The sequence below is a fragment of the Terrapene carolina genome, unplaced genomic scaffold, assembly GCF_002925995.2.
Source record: "Terrapene carolina triunguis isolate 2854851 unplaced genomic scaffold, T_m_triunguis-2.0 Scaffold28906, whole genome shotgun sequence".
Taxonomy (NCBI): Eukaryota; Metazoa; Chordata; order Testudines; family Emydidae; genus Terrapene; species Terrapene triunguis.
In genome coordinates this window covers 2,715-16,296 of record NW_020693257.1, presented here as the reverse complement: position 1 = coordinate 16,296, position 13,582 = coordinate 2,715, and the positions used below count along the sequence as shown (strand labels likewise).

The 13,582-nt window shown below is 50.3% G+C and overlaps 1 protein-coding gene across 1 annotated transcript; it reads left to right on the top strand.

Moving 5' to 3' along the window:
* Positions 1-2,256: 2,256 nt before the first annotated feature.
* LOC112124567 (nuclear receptor-binding protein 2-like) lies at positions 2,257-12,960 on the top strand (the record flags this gene model as incomplete). Its single annotated transcript, XM_026662632.1, has 7 exons — positions 2,257-2,844; positions 3,111-3,166; positions 6,158-6,253; positions 11,561-11,693; positions 11,931-12,033; positions 12,232-12,282; positions 12,825-12,960. Coding segments are annotated over exons 1-7 (681 nt in total), but the record flags the coding sequence as incomplete, so codon positions are not given.
* Between the last annotated feature and the right edge of the window lie 622 nt (positions 12,961-13,582).

Genomic DNA, 13,582 nt, shown 5'->3' with positions numbered 1-13,582 from the left:
TCTGGTGTTATCTGGACTGGTGATCTGCTAGGTCATTCCAATCCTTGACTCTGGGAGCCAGCCTTACCCTGCTCTGCTGTGAGAACCCCCACTCCTGGGCTGGTCACGCACAGCCTCTGGCATGTAAGCTGCTCCTTGGATTGTGCAACCAAATGACACTAGCCAATATCTCCGGTCCCAGACACAACCCTAGGAACCTCCGTCTTGCAGTGTCCAGTTATGCCCACTGGATGCTGCAAGCTTATATGAGTTTGTCAATTTAACAAAGAAATTGATGTGTACCAGGCTTGTTACCCAAGGGGAGTCTCTGACACACTTCAAACCAAACGCACTGCTTCAGGTAGAATAAACAAACACATTTATTAACTACAAAGATAGATTTTAAGTGATTATAAGTCAAAGCATAACAAGTCAGATTTGGTCAAATGAAATAAAAGCAAAACGCATTCTAAGCTGATCGTAACACTTTCAATGTCCTTACAAACTTAGATGCTTCTCACCACAGGCTGTCTGGTTGCCCTTCAGCCAGGCTCTCCCCTTTGATCAGCACTTCAGTCGCTTGCTGTGGTGTCTGTAGATTTAGGTGGAAGAGAGAGATAGAGCATGGCAAACGTCTCTCCCTTTTATCGTGTCCTTTCTTCCCTCTTGGCTTTGTCCCCCCACCCTCAAAGTCAGGTGAGCATTACTTAGGGCTTGTCTACACTTACATTTTATAGCGCTCTAACTTGGTGGCTCAGGGGGGTGAAAAATCACCCCCCTGGCACTCCCGTGGCAGTGCTTTGAAGTTTCTAGTGTCGACATAGGCTGAGTCTCTCCAAGCAAGGTTGAGCAATTTCCCTGTTGTGGCCTCATGCAGGTGAGTCATTGCATTGTAGTTCCCTTGCTGGACAACAGCGTCCACCCCCCACCATCAACCTCAGCCTGGACCAATCTACACGGGAGGTCCACTTCCTAGACACCACGGTACAAATAAGTGATGGTCACATTAACACCACCCTATACCGAAAACCCACCGACCACTATGCCTACCTTCATGCCTCCAGCTTCCATCCTGGACATACCACACGATCCATCGTCTACAGCCAAGCGCTGAGGTACAACTGCATTTGCTCCAACCCCTCAGACAGAGACCAACACCTACAAGATCTTCACCAAGCATTCTCAAAATTGCGATACCCGCAGGAGGAAATAAGGAAACATATCAACAGAGCCAGACGTGTACCCAGAAGCCTCCTACTGCAAGACAAGCCCAAGAAAGAAACCAACAGAACTCCACTGGCCATCACCTACAATCCTCAGCTTAAACCTCTCCAACGCATCATCAGTGATCTACAACCCATCCTGGACAACGATCCCTCGCTTTCACAGACCTTGGGAGGCAGGCCAGTCCTCGCCCACAGACAACCCGCCAACCTTAAGCATATTCTCACCAGCAACCACACACCGCACCATAACAACTCTTACTCAGGAACCAATCCATGCAACAAACCTCGATGCCAACTCTGCCCACATATCTACACCAGCGACACCATCACAGGACCTAACCAGATCAGCTACAACATCACCGGTTCATTCACCTGCATGTCCACCAATGTAATATACGCCATCATGTGCCAGCAATGCCCCTCTGCTATGTACCTGTAGGAGAACACTTCAATCTCCCTGGACACACAATAGCAAATTTAAAGGTAGCCATCCTGCAGCAAAAAAACTTCAGGAAAGAGAAACTGCTGAGCTTCAGTTCATTTGCAAATTTGACACCATCAGCTCAGGATTAAACAAAGACTGAATGGCTAGACAACTACAAAAGCAGTTTCTCCTCCCTTGGTGTTCACACTTCAACTGCTAGAAGAGGGCCTCATCCTCCCTGATTGAACTAACCTCGTTATCTCTAGACTGATTCTTGCCTACATATTTATACCTGCCTCTGGAAACTTCCACTACATGCATCTGACGAAGTAGTATTCACCCACGAAAGCTTATGCACCAATACGTCTGTTAGTCTATAAGGTGCCACAGGACTCTTTGTCGCTTTTTGCTGGACAATGGCTGCTGATGGGCTGTTTGACACCCTGCCTGGGCGTTGGTTACTTTCCTTGCAGTTGCCTCTGGGGAGCTAATATCTGGATGATTCCCCCAACTTACAGCATGTTTTAGTGACAACCATACAACACAATTCTCATCTGCATGAATGATATACATATATGGATAGAGAACTGACTTTCAGCAGATCATAATCTTTCCCCTGATACCTTACAAGGCATGTTTTATACGTAAGATCAGGATTATATGAAAATGAGGAATATGGGGGTGACAGCACGCTCCCCCAGGGGATAGAATGTCACAGTGGGTTATTGTGACATTTTATGAACTGGCACATACCTTTTGCATTTGATCTTACAATTGGGGTTAAGTGTTTAGGTCCATTAAGCACAACAGACACTAGGGGCCTGTGCTGATACTGTGTGTGGAGGGAGCTCTCTGAAGGCCTTTGGGGAAGATCTTCTTCCCTGTGAGAGTTGGTTTTCCTGTCAGGGACCTTTCTGCCCCTGCGGATACAGGAGAGGAATCTCTCTAAGGGAGCAGGAGCCGTGGGGGCTCTGACTGCCTGGGAGCTGGGCAGGCTGTAGTTAGAAGCAAATGCAGAGACCCCTGCAGTCTCCTGTTCTCTCCCTGGATCTAGGTCTTTGAACACAGTCTGGGGGACAAGCTGTGGGTTAGGGGGTTTCTGACTCTGAATGCTCTGTCCCCCTCACGCAGCCATCCCTGACGATCTCCGAAGCCCCATCAGGATTGAGAGAGAGGAGCAGCGCAACTTGCATTTCTTCCCCCCGGAGTATGGCCGTAAGTTCAGATCCCCTCTGCAGTGGGAGGGCAGAGGGGTGGCATGGAGTAGGTATTGGGGAGGGGCATGGGGCAGGTGTGTAGGGCGGAAAAGGGGGCCATGGGGCAGATTCATGGGGGAGGGGGAAATGGGGAAGGTGCGGGGGGCATGGTGATGCATGGGGCAGAGGGGGGTATGTGTATGTGTGTGGCATAGGGCAGGTGTGTATTGGGGTGTTCCTAGAAGTGGTGGTGGATTGGAACACCAGTCTGGTTTGGTTTTGCAGATGTAGCTGACGGGACAGCTGTGGACATTTTCTCCTTTGGAATGTGCGCCCTGGAGGTAGGAGCCAGGAGACCCCAGTACAGATCCCAGGAACTCCCCGAAGGGTTGTCTCCCTTGGGGCTTGGGGCAGGGTGAATTCATTCCCCTGACCCTGCAGGAGCAAGGGGATCTCAGCTCAGCCAAGGAGCTCCCTGCCGAATGGAGTCTGGGTGCCCTCCACTTGCCCCTGTGAGGGCAGCTCTAGGCCCTCTCTTCTCCGACGAAGGCTCTGCGGACCTGCCGTCCCCCATTGCTGTGACGGAGGCTCTGCTCCTGGGGTGACCATTTCTTGCTGCCCCGGCTACCCTCCTTGGGGAGCAGCGGGAGAACTGGCCCCACCCACTTATGACTCCCCTTCCCAGAGTGAGATGCCTCCCTCAGCCACCTCTGTCCAGACTGAACCCGCCTCCTGCTGAGGCCCTTTCTGGCCCGAGGGCACGGCTGATACTGGTCTTACCCCTCAGGGCCTGTTACACACATGGGTGTGAGGTTTCCCTTGGCCAGTGGGAGAAGCTGCTCACAAGGGGGACTTGCACTGCTACCCTCCCCAGGGGATGTATCCAGGGAGTGGCTATCCACTGCTGCCTGTACTGGTGAGCTCGGGGCCCCAGGGAGCAGGGCTGCCAGTCCCTCCCACTGCAGCCCCACCCCCTGACACCAGTCCCTCTGGGCAGGACCCACAAGCCAGCTTCAGGATCGAGTGCTTCATCCTCCCCACAATGGGGTGGAGAGAGGCCCTGGAGCCCTGAGTGGAAATAGTATCGGGGGTAGCCGTGTTAGTCTGCATCCACAAAAACAACAAGGAGTCTGGTGGCACCTTAAAGACTAACAGATTTATTTGGGCATAAGCTTTCGTGGGTAAAAAACCCACTTCTTCAGATGCATGGAGTGAGAATTACAGATGCAGACATAAATATACTGACTCATGAAGAGAAGGGAGTTACCCTATAAGTGGAGAACCAGTGTTGACAAGGCCAATTCAATCAGGGTGGATGTGGTCCACTCCCAATAATTGATGAGGAGGTGTCAACACCAAGAGAGGGAAAATTGCTTTTGTAGTGAGCCAGCCACTCCCAGTCCCTAGTCAAGCCCAAATTAATGGTGTTAGGTTTGCAAATGAATTGTAGCTCTGCAATTTCTCTTTGAAGTCTGTTTTTGAAGTTTTTTGTTGAAGGATGGCTATTTTAAAATCTGTTATTGAATGTCCAGGGAGATTGAAGTGTTCTCCTACTGGCTTTGTATGTTACCGTTCCTGATGTCTGATTTGTGTCCATTTATTCTTTTACGTAAAGACTGACCGGTTTGGCCAATGTACATGGCAGAGGGGCATTGCTGGCATATGATGACATATATCACATTAGTAGATGTGCAGGTGAATGAGCCCCTGATGGTGTGGCTGGTGTAGTTGGGTCCACTGATGGTGTCGCTGGAATAGATATGAGGACAGAGTAGGCAACGGGGTTTGTTAAAGGGATTGGGTCCTGGGTTAGTGTTTCTGTGGTGTGGTGTGTGGTTGCTGGTGAGTATTTGCTTCAGGTTGGGGGGTTGTCTGTAAGCGAGGACTGGCCTGTCTCCCAAGGTCTCTGAGAGTGAGGGATCGTTTTCCAGAATAGGTTGTAGATCATTGATGATGTGCTGGAGAGGTTTTAGCTGGGGGCTGTATGTGATGGCCAGTGGTGTTCTGTTTTTTATCTTGTTGGGCCTGTCCTGTAGTAGGTGACTTCTGGGTACCCGTCCCGCTCTGTCAATTTTTTCCTCACTTCCCCAGGTGGGTATTGTAGTTTTAAGAATGGTTGATAAAGATCTTGTAGGTCTCTGTCTGAGGGGTTGGAGCAAATTCGGTTGTATCTTAGGGCTTGGCTGTAGACAATGGATTGTGTGATGTGTCCTGGATGGAAGCTGGAGGCATGTAGGTAAGTATAGCGGTCAGCAGGTTTCCGGTATAGGGTGGTGTTTTTGTGACCATCACTTATTTGCACTGTAGTGTCCAGGAAGTGGATCTCTTGTGTAGACTGATCCAGGCTGAGGTTGATGGTGGGGTGGAAACTGTTGAAATCCAGGTGGAATTCTTCAAGGGCCTCCTTCCCGTGAGTCCATATGATGAAGATGTCATCAATGTAGCGGAAGTAGAGGAAGGGCGCTAGGGAACGAGAGCTGAGGAAGCGTTGTTCTAAGTCAGCCAAAAAAATGTTGGCATAGTGTGGGGCCATGCGGGTACCCATAGCAGTGCCACTGACTTGAAGGTATAAGTTGTTCCCAAATCTGAAATGGTTGTGGGTGAGGACATAGTCATAAAGCTCAGCCACCGGGTGTGCCGTGGCCTCATCAGGGATACTGTTCCTGACAGCTTGTAGTCCATCCTCGTGTGGAATATTGGTGTAAAGAGCTTCTACATCCATGGTGTCCAGGATGGTGTTTTCAGGAAGATCACCAATGCATTGTAGTTTCCTCAGGAAGTCGGTGGTGTCTCGAAGATAGCTGGGAGTGCTGGTAGCATAGGGTCTGAGGAGAGAGTCCAAATAGATAATCCTGCTGTAAGAGTGCCAATACCTGAGATGATGGGGCGTCCAGGGTTTCCAGGTTTATGGATCTTGGGTAGCAGATAGAATACCCCTGGTTGGGGCTATAGGGGTGTGTCTGTGTAGATTTGTTCCCGTGCTGTAGCAGGGAGTTTCTGGAGCGGATGGTGTAGTTTCTTTTGGTATTCCTCAGTGGGATCGGAGGACAGTGACCTGTAGAATGTGGTGTTGGAGAGTTGCCTGGCAGCCTCCTGTTCATAATCCAACCTGTTCATTATGACTACAGCTTGTGTGGAGCTAGGGGGAACCCAGACGTCCGGCCTGAGAGACCGTCACTGGCCTGGCCTGACACCTGTTCCCGTCCCACCAGAGGGGCACCAGAGCAGTGTCCCCCTGCCCAGGGAATGTCTGAGTAGGAGCTCCCTAATGAGAGCAGAGGGGCTGCGGCTTGGCCAGCCTGGCTGGGGCTAAGTTCTGATCTCCCCTGCAGATGGCGGTGCTGGAGATCCAGTCCAATGGGGACAGCCGAGTCTCCGAGGAGGCGATTGCTCGGGCAAGGCACTCCTTGGATGATCCCAACATGCGGGTGAGTGAGGCGGACCGAGCCCCGCCAGGAAACACCAAGGACATTGCAAAGAGGCCTAGCCACAATGCCCCACCTGCTGATGGGCTCAGGGCTCCCTCAAGTCACCTGTTTTCGGGCTTGGGGCTCCCCCCATCTCAATTTCCTTCTCAGGCTCTGCAGGGCTTCAGAATCCCCCCCATGCCCTCGCAGTCCTAATCTCCGTCTCGGGAACTACGGGGCTCCCAATCCCCACTCCAGTCTCCTTCTCAGGGTCCATGGGGCTCCAGGTCCCCCCATTGGCCCAATCTCCCTCCAGCCCAACCCTCTGAATGGAGGGAGATTATATCTAGAGTCCCCAAGCTCTATGGGGCAGGTCTGGAGGCTAGGAGAGAGATGCTGGAGACCAACTTTAGGCTGATAAGTAAGAGATTAAAGTCCAGGACCTGAAATGTTTCCAGTTCCACGCACAGGGCCATTAGACAGGCAGAACTACTGGGTCTCAATGTGCGGATGAGACATTGGTGCAGGGAGGAGGGTTTTAGGTTCATTAGGAACTGGGGAATGTTTTGGGAAAGGAGGAGCCTATACAGGAAGGATGGGCTCTACGTAAACCAAAATGGAACCAGATTGCTGGCACGTAAAATTAAAAAGGTTGTAGAGGATGTTTTAAATTAAGGACAGGAGGAAAGCTGGCAGGTGCAGAGGAGCACGCAGTTCGAGCAGAGACATCTTTTAGGGATGAGTTTATCAAAGGGGAAACTCTGTATCCTAGTAAAGAGTATAGGAAAGAAGTTAGTAAAGTCCAGGAAGGAGCTAGTGAGGAACAGTCAAACATACAAGTGTCCCATTTAAATGTAACACATGAATATTGACAAAATATATAAATGCTAGAAGTCTAAATACTAAGATAGGTGAACTAAAGTGACTAGCATTAAATGAGAATATTAATATAAAAGCCATTGCAGAAACTGGGTGGAATGAGGATAATCAATGGGGTCTTCCAGTCCAGTCCCCCACACTCATGGCAGGATTAAGTATTATCTAGACCATCCCTGCAAGGTGTTTGTCTAACCTGCTTTTAAAACCTCCCATGATGGAGATTCCATAACCTCCCTGGGCAATTTATTCCAATGCTTAACTACCCTGATAGGAAGTTTTTCCTAATGTTCAACCTAAACCACCCTTGCTGCAATTTAAGCCCATTGCTTCTTGTCCTATCCTCGGAGGTTAAGGAGAACAATTTTTTCTCCCTCCTCTGTATACCAACCTTTTATGTACTTGAAAACTGTTATCATGTCCCCTCTCGGTCTTCTCTTCTCCAGACTAAACAAACCCAATTTTTTCACTCTTCCCTCAGAGGTCATGTTTTCTAGCCCACTGATCATTTTTGTTGCTCTTCTCTGGACTTTCTCCAATTTGGCCACATCTTTCCTGAAATGTGGTGCCCAGAACTGGACACAATACTCCAGCTGAGCGCGGTAATACCAGGGTACAAAATGTACAGGAATGACAGAGTAGGTTGCGCTGGTGGAGGCATTGCACTATATGTGAAAGAAAGCATGGAGTCAAATTAGTAAAAATCTTTAATGAATCAAACTGTACCATAGAATCTCTATGGATAGAAATTCCATGTTTGAATAATAAGAGTATAGCAGAAGGAATATACTACTGATCACGTGGCCAGGATGGTGAGGGTGATTGTGAAATGCTCAGGGAGATCAGAAAGGCTACCAAGGGAGAAAATGCAATAACAATAATAATAATAATAAATTACCCTCAAATTGATTGGGTACATGTCGCCTCAGGATGGGATGCAAAAATAAAATTTCTAGACAGCATAAATGACTACTTCTTGAAGCAACTTGTCCTGGAATCCACAAGGGGAGAGGCAATTCTTGATTTAATCCTAAATAGATCAAAGATCTGGTCCAAGAGGTGAATGCAGCTGAACTGCTTGGTAATAGCAACCATAACATAATTAAATTTAACATCCTTGGGGGGTGGGGGAAATGCCAAAGAAACCCACTACAGTAGCATTAACTTCACAAAGGAGAACTTCACAAAAATGAGGAGGCTAGTTACCTGGAAATTAAAAGGAAGAGTCACAAGGGTGAAATGCCTGCAAACTGCATGGAGATTATTTAAAACACATAATAGAAGCTCAAACTAAATCTGTACCCCAAATAAAAACAGTAAGAGGACCGAAAAATGCCACCATAGCTAAACAGCAGAGTAAAAGAGGCAGTTAGAGGCAAAAAGTCATCCTTTAAAAATTGTAAGTCAAATCCTAGTGAGGAAAATAGAAAGGAGCAGAAACTCTGTCAAGTCAAGTATAATAAGGCAGGCCAAGAAAGAATTTGAAGAGCAACTAGCTAAGGACACAAAAACTAACAGCAATTTTTTTTTAAATACATCAGAAGCAGGAAGCCTGCCTAACAGTCGGTTGAGCCACTGGACAATTGAGGAGCTAAAGGTGCTCTAATATGAAAATGCAGAACTTACTAACTGTGGTGTGAAACCTATCACTTAAATCAGCCTCTGTACCAGATGACTGGAGAGTAGCTAATGTAATGCCAATTTTTTTAAAAAGGCTCCTGGGAATGAGAGACCAGTAAGCCTAACTTCAGTACCAGGTAAACTGCTTGAAACTATTGTAAAGAACAAAATTATTAGACATGTAGATAAACACAATATGTTGGGGAAGAGTCAACACGGCTTTTGTAAAGGGAAATCATGCCTCACAAATTTATTAGAATTCTGTGAGGGTTTCAACACACATGTGGACAAGGGGAATCCAGTGGATATAGTGTACTTGGACTTTCAGAAAGCCTTTGACAAGGTCCCTCACCAAAGGCTCCTAAGCAAAGCAAGGAGTCATGGGATAAGAGGGAAGGTCCTCTCATGGATCAGTAATAGGTTGAAAGATAGGAAACAGGGTAGGAATGGTTAGTTTTCAAAATGGAGAGAAGTAAATAGCAGGGTGCCCCAAGGATCTGTACTGGGACCGGTGCTGTTCAACATATTCATAAATGATCTGGAAAAAGGGGGTGAATAATGAAGTGGCAAAATTTGCAGATGATACAAAACTACTCAAGATAGTTAAGTCCAAAGCTGACTGTGAAGAGTTACAAAGGGATCTCACAAAAGGGATACTCAGGGACTGGGCAACAAAATGGCAGATGAAATTCAATGTTGATAGGTGCAAAGTAATGCACACTGGAAACAATAATCCCAACTATACATACAAAATGATGGGGTCTAATTTAGCTGTTATCACTCAAGAAAAAGAACTTGGAGTCAGTGTGGATAGCTCTCTGAAATCATCCACTCAATGTGCAGCGGCAGTCAAAAAAGTGAAAAGAGTGTTGGGAATCATTAGGAAAGGGATAGATAATAAGACAGAAAATATCATAATGCCACTATATAAATCCATGGTATGCCCACATCTTCAATATTGCATGCAGTTCTGGTTGCCCCATCTCAAGAAAGATATATTGGAATGGGAAAAAATGCAGAGAAGGACAATGAAAATGATTAGGGGTATGAAACAACAACTTCTACAGAAGGAGAGAGACTGGGACTTCCATTTTAAAAATGAGACAATTAACAGGGGATATGATAGAGTTCTATAAACCATGAATGCTGTAGAGAAAATGAATAAGGAAGTATTATTTATCCCTTCACATAACACAAGAACCAGGGGTCATCCAATGGAAATTAACAGGCAGCAGGTTTAAAACAAACAAAAGGAAGTATTTCTTCACACAGTCAAGCTGTGGAACTCCTTGCCAGAGGATGTTGTGAAGGCCGAGACAATACCAGGGTTCAAAAAAGAACAGGATAAGTTCATGACGGGTAGGTCCATCAATGGCTATTAGCCAGGATGGGCAGGGACGCAACCCCATGCTCTGGGTGTCCCTAAACCTCCAACTGCCAGAAGCATCTAGCACCAGCCATTATCAGAGACAGGATACTGGGCTAGGTGGACTATTTGTCTAACCCAGCATGGCCCTTCTCATGTCCCTGCCTGGATCCCTCAGACATCTATTGGGGTTTTTCCGGCTCGGAGCTCTATGACTTTTGCTGGGTTTCCCCTATGCTAGTGGAATGGCAGCCCCCGCTCAAAGGTGGCTGCTCTGTACTAGCAGGGATGGAGTGGAAGGAAAATCCTGGAACATTCCAGAGTAAGAAGTCCCCCGGGACACAGCAGCAGCACCTGTGCAGTTGTAATGGGCTCCCAGCCTTTCCCCTGAGTGTTTACAGGGTGGGGACAGGCCTTAAATCCCTGTGTCCAAGTCAGGGCACAGCACACGCCCTGTTGTTCTGTCCTTAAAGGTGACCCGGAAAAGGCCACAAACACCTGGGGCTTATGCCCTTTTAATGGAGAAAGGGGCTGTGAAGGGGGTGCTCCGTATGCTTGGTTTTCCTGCTTGGAATTTGACCTGTCTGACTTTGGAGCTGGTGGGACTGTGACTTCACTCTTCCCAAGGGCGAGGAGCCAGAGGAACTGGGGGGAAGGACAGCCAGGCCGTTTAAGGTTGTGCTTTTGGTTGGCTTTTATTGACCCCTGTTAAATCCAAAGCTCTTTGTTAGCGATTCAGATGCTCCCTCACTGAGGGCTGAGAGCTCCTGCTCCTGCCTCCTGCTCTTCCCAGAAGTCCTCCAGCAAACAGGGGAGGCAGGACCTGTCATTCCTGACTCCTCTATGGTGATAAAGCAGCAAACCTTTTGGGGGGAGGGGTACTAGAGAGAAGCAGAGCAGAGAGGTCACAGAGCGCCTCCCCAGCCATTCTTTTCCACTGAGGAGCCGAAAAGGGCACGCGTCCAGCAGTTCCCCTCTGCAGGCCGTCATTAAGCATTTCCAGCTCCCCCGTCTGGCTGTGTGTCTTGACTCCTCTCGCCCCAGCCCCTGGATGCCTCCTAGCCTGTGAGCGCAGAGGAAGGGCTCTCAGGTGCTGATTCTGACGGGCTGTTAGACGTCCCCCCCCCCCCCGCTGAATTTCCCCTGCATCCTCCACCCTCACATTGCTCAGCCGCGTTAGGAGCCAGCGCTCCTGGTAGCCCAGCCTCATGCTGCAACAGGACCCCCAGGAACATTGTCCCCTAAAAGGGTACCACGAATTCCACGATCATTGCACCAAAGTCTGTGCACCCTGCAGTGCCCTCTGGTGACGCTGCCCATTGGCACAAGGCTACTGGAGCCCTCAGAGTACGGGCACTCATTGCCTCTCCTGGGCGTGAGGAGGGGACGGGCGCTGTGGTGGGGCTGCAGGGGGGGAGGTCTCTGCATTGCCGCAGGCTCATGCCCCCCCCCCTTTTGCCTCTCAGGACTTCATTCTGGGGTGCCTGCTCCTCAACCCGGACAAGCGGCCAACAGCCCATAATCTGCTCTTCCACCAGGTGCTCTTTGAGGTCCACTCCCTCAAACTGCTGGCAGCGCACTGCTTCATCAACAACCAGTGTGAGTGAGTGGGGACGGGGAACGGGGACACTTAGCCACAGCACCCTGGCACTAGACTGAGCCTTGAGCAGGGCTGCACCAGAGGCAGCCGCCCAAATCCCTGCCCCAGCGCAGCTGAGGGCATGGGAGAGGCTCTCTGGGCCCTCCTCGGGGAAAGGGGAGGCTCAGGCCCCTGCCTGTGGGGAGAGTTTGTGCAGAGCTCCCAGCTGACAGGTTCTTCTCTTGGCTTTGCTGTAGACCTGATGCCGGAGAACGTGGTGGAGGAGAAGACGAAGGAGCTGGACCTGAACATGGTGATGGCGGAGATCCGGCGAGAGGGACGTCCCGCAGTGCAGTGGAGGTGAGACCCCTGGGGAGGGGAATCTTGGGGCAGCCCCAGCAGGGAGTGTGGATGGGCAGGAAACCATGCAACCTCCACGCCCAGCAAAGATGGCTTGGTGCTCCTAGTGTCACTGCCCCACCTCTCCCCCAGCCCCTCTCTCCGCCCCTCCTTGCCCTGCTGTCCCCATTAACCTCTTCCCTCCTGTTTCTTTTCCAGATACTCAGAAGTCTCCTTCCTGGAGCTTGACAAGTTCCTGGAGGATGTCAGGTGAGCCGGGGTTGGGTGGTGTCCCACGGATCCCTCAGCCAGGCCTGTTCAGAAGCTCCATGCGTGGATAACATGCTGCCAGTGAGGCTCGGACAGACAGGGCCTCAGCCTGTCCAGAGACCTGAGCTAAGGCTCTCTAGTGCAAGCACCAGTGGGGTGGCTGGTTTCGTTCAGTCCTGACCACTGGATGCCAGACAATGCCTCGTCCCTGGGCTGCGTGGAGCTGCCAGTGTCACGAACACTGCAGGGAAGCTTTTGCAGAAATGTTTCCTTTCTGCTGAGTGGTTTCTGAGTCAGTTCCTGATTTGTCCCCCTCCCCGTGGGGGCCGTTCTGTTCACAGCCCCTGAACCACGTGGGCCCCCAAGGCAGCCATGTCTGGAGTGGGGGGGAAGGGCTTGTGCCCTGCTGCCTCCCCCACATCAACAGGGCCCGGCTTCTCCTCCTCCTGGAGCACAGCTCCCCCGGGCCATGACCCTTCCCTCGCCCCTTGCTAGCTGGGCCTGGGCATGGCTGGTTCCGCCTGACAGTGTCTCTGTGGCAGGAATGGGATCTATCCCCTGATGAACTTCGCTGCCACCAGGCCCCAGCTGCTCCCGCGTGCACTCTCCCAGCCTCAGGAGGACCCCCAGAAAGCCAAGACCCCCACCCCGGAGCCCTTCGATGTGGAGACGAGGAAGGTAAGGGCGAAAGTGGAACCATTTCAAATGCCACCCTGGGGACAGCACCCCCTGCTGGAACTAGGCAGACAGTGCCCTTCTCTGCTGCACTCTTCCCCTCCCATGGGTCTGGCACTGCCCCCCAGACCCGCTGCGAGTTCTCCTGCAGGCACGAGAGAGACGTTTCCAGTGCCCACAGTGAGTGCTGTGGGCTCCCCACTTGGGATTGAGTTAATGCACTTTGTTCTCAGCCTTGACCCGTCAGAGCAGCCAGGCTGGGCTGGGGCTGGTCTCTGGTGCACTTCCCAGTAGGTCCATGGACAGCACTAAAGCCCAGTGCATGATGGGAGGCAGGGATTGATTATTCTTTGACCCTGACATTACAGTGAGACCCCAGCTGAGATCAGGCCCCAGTTGTGTTGGGTGCTGCACAGAGAGGGAGAGAAATCCCTGCCCCATACTGCTTGCGCTCTGGTGGAAGGTACAGTCTTGCCAACTGGGCAGAGCAAACAATTGAAGGGAGCAGGGGAGTGGGGCAAGCATGAGTGGACGCACGGTTACAGACGCTCCTATCTATTCTTTGTATTACGGTAGCTCTAGATGCCTGGGTGCTGTAGAAATATATAACAGAGACAGTCCCTGC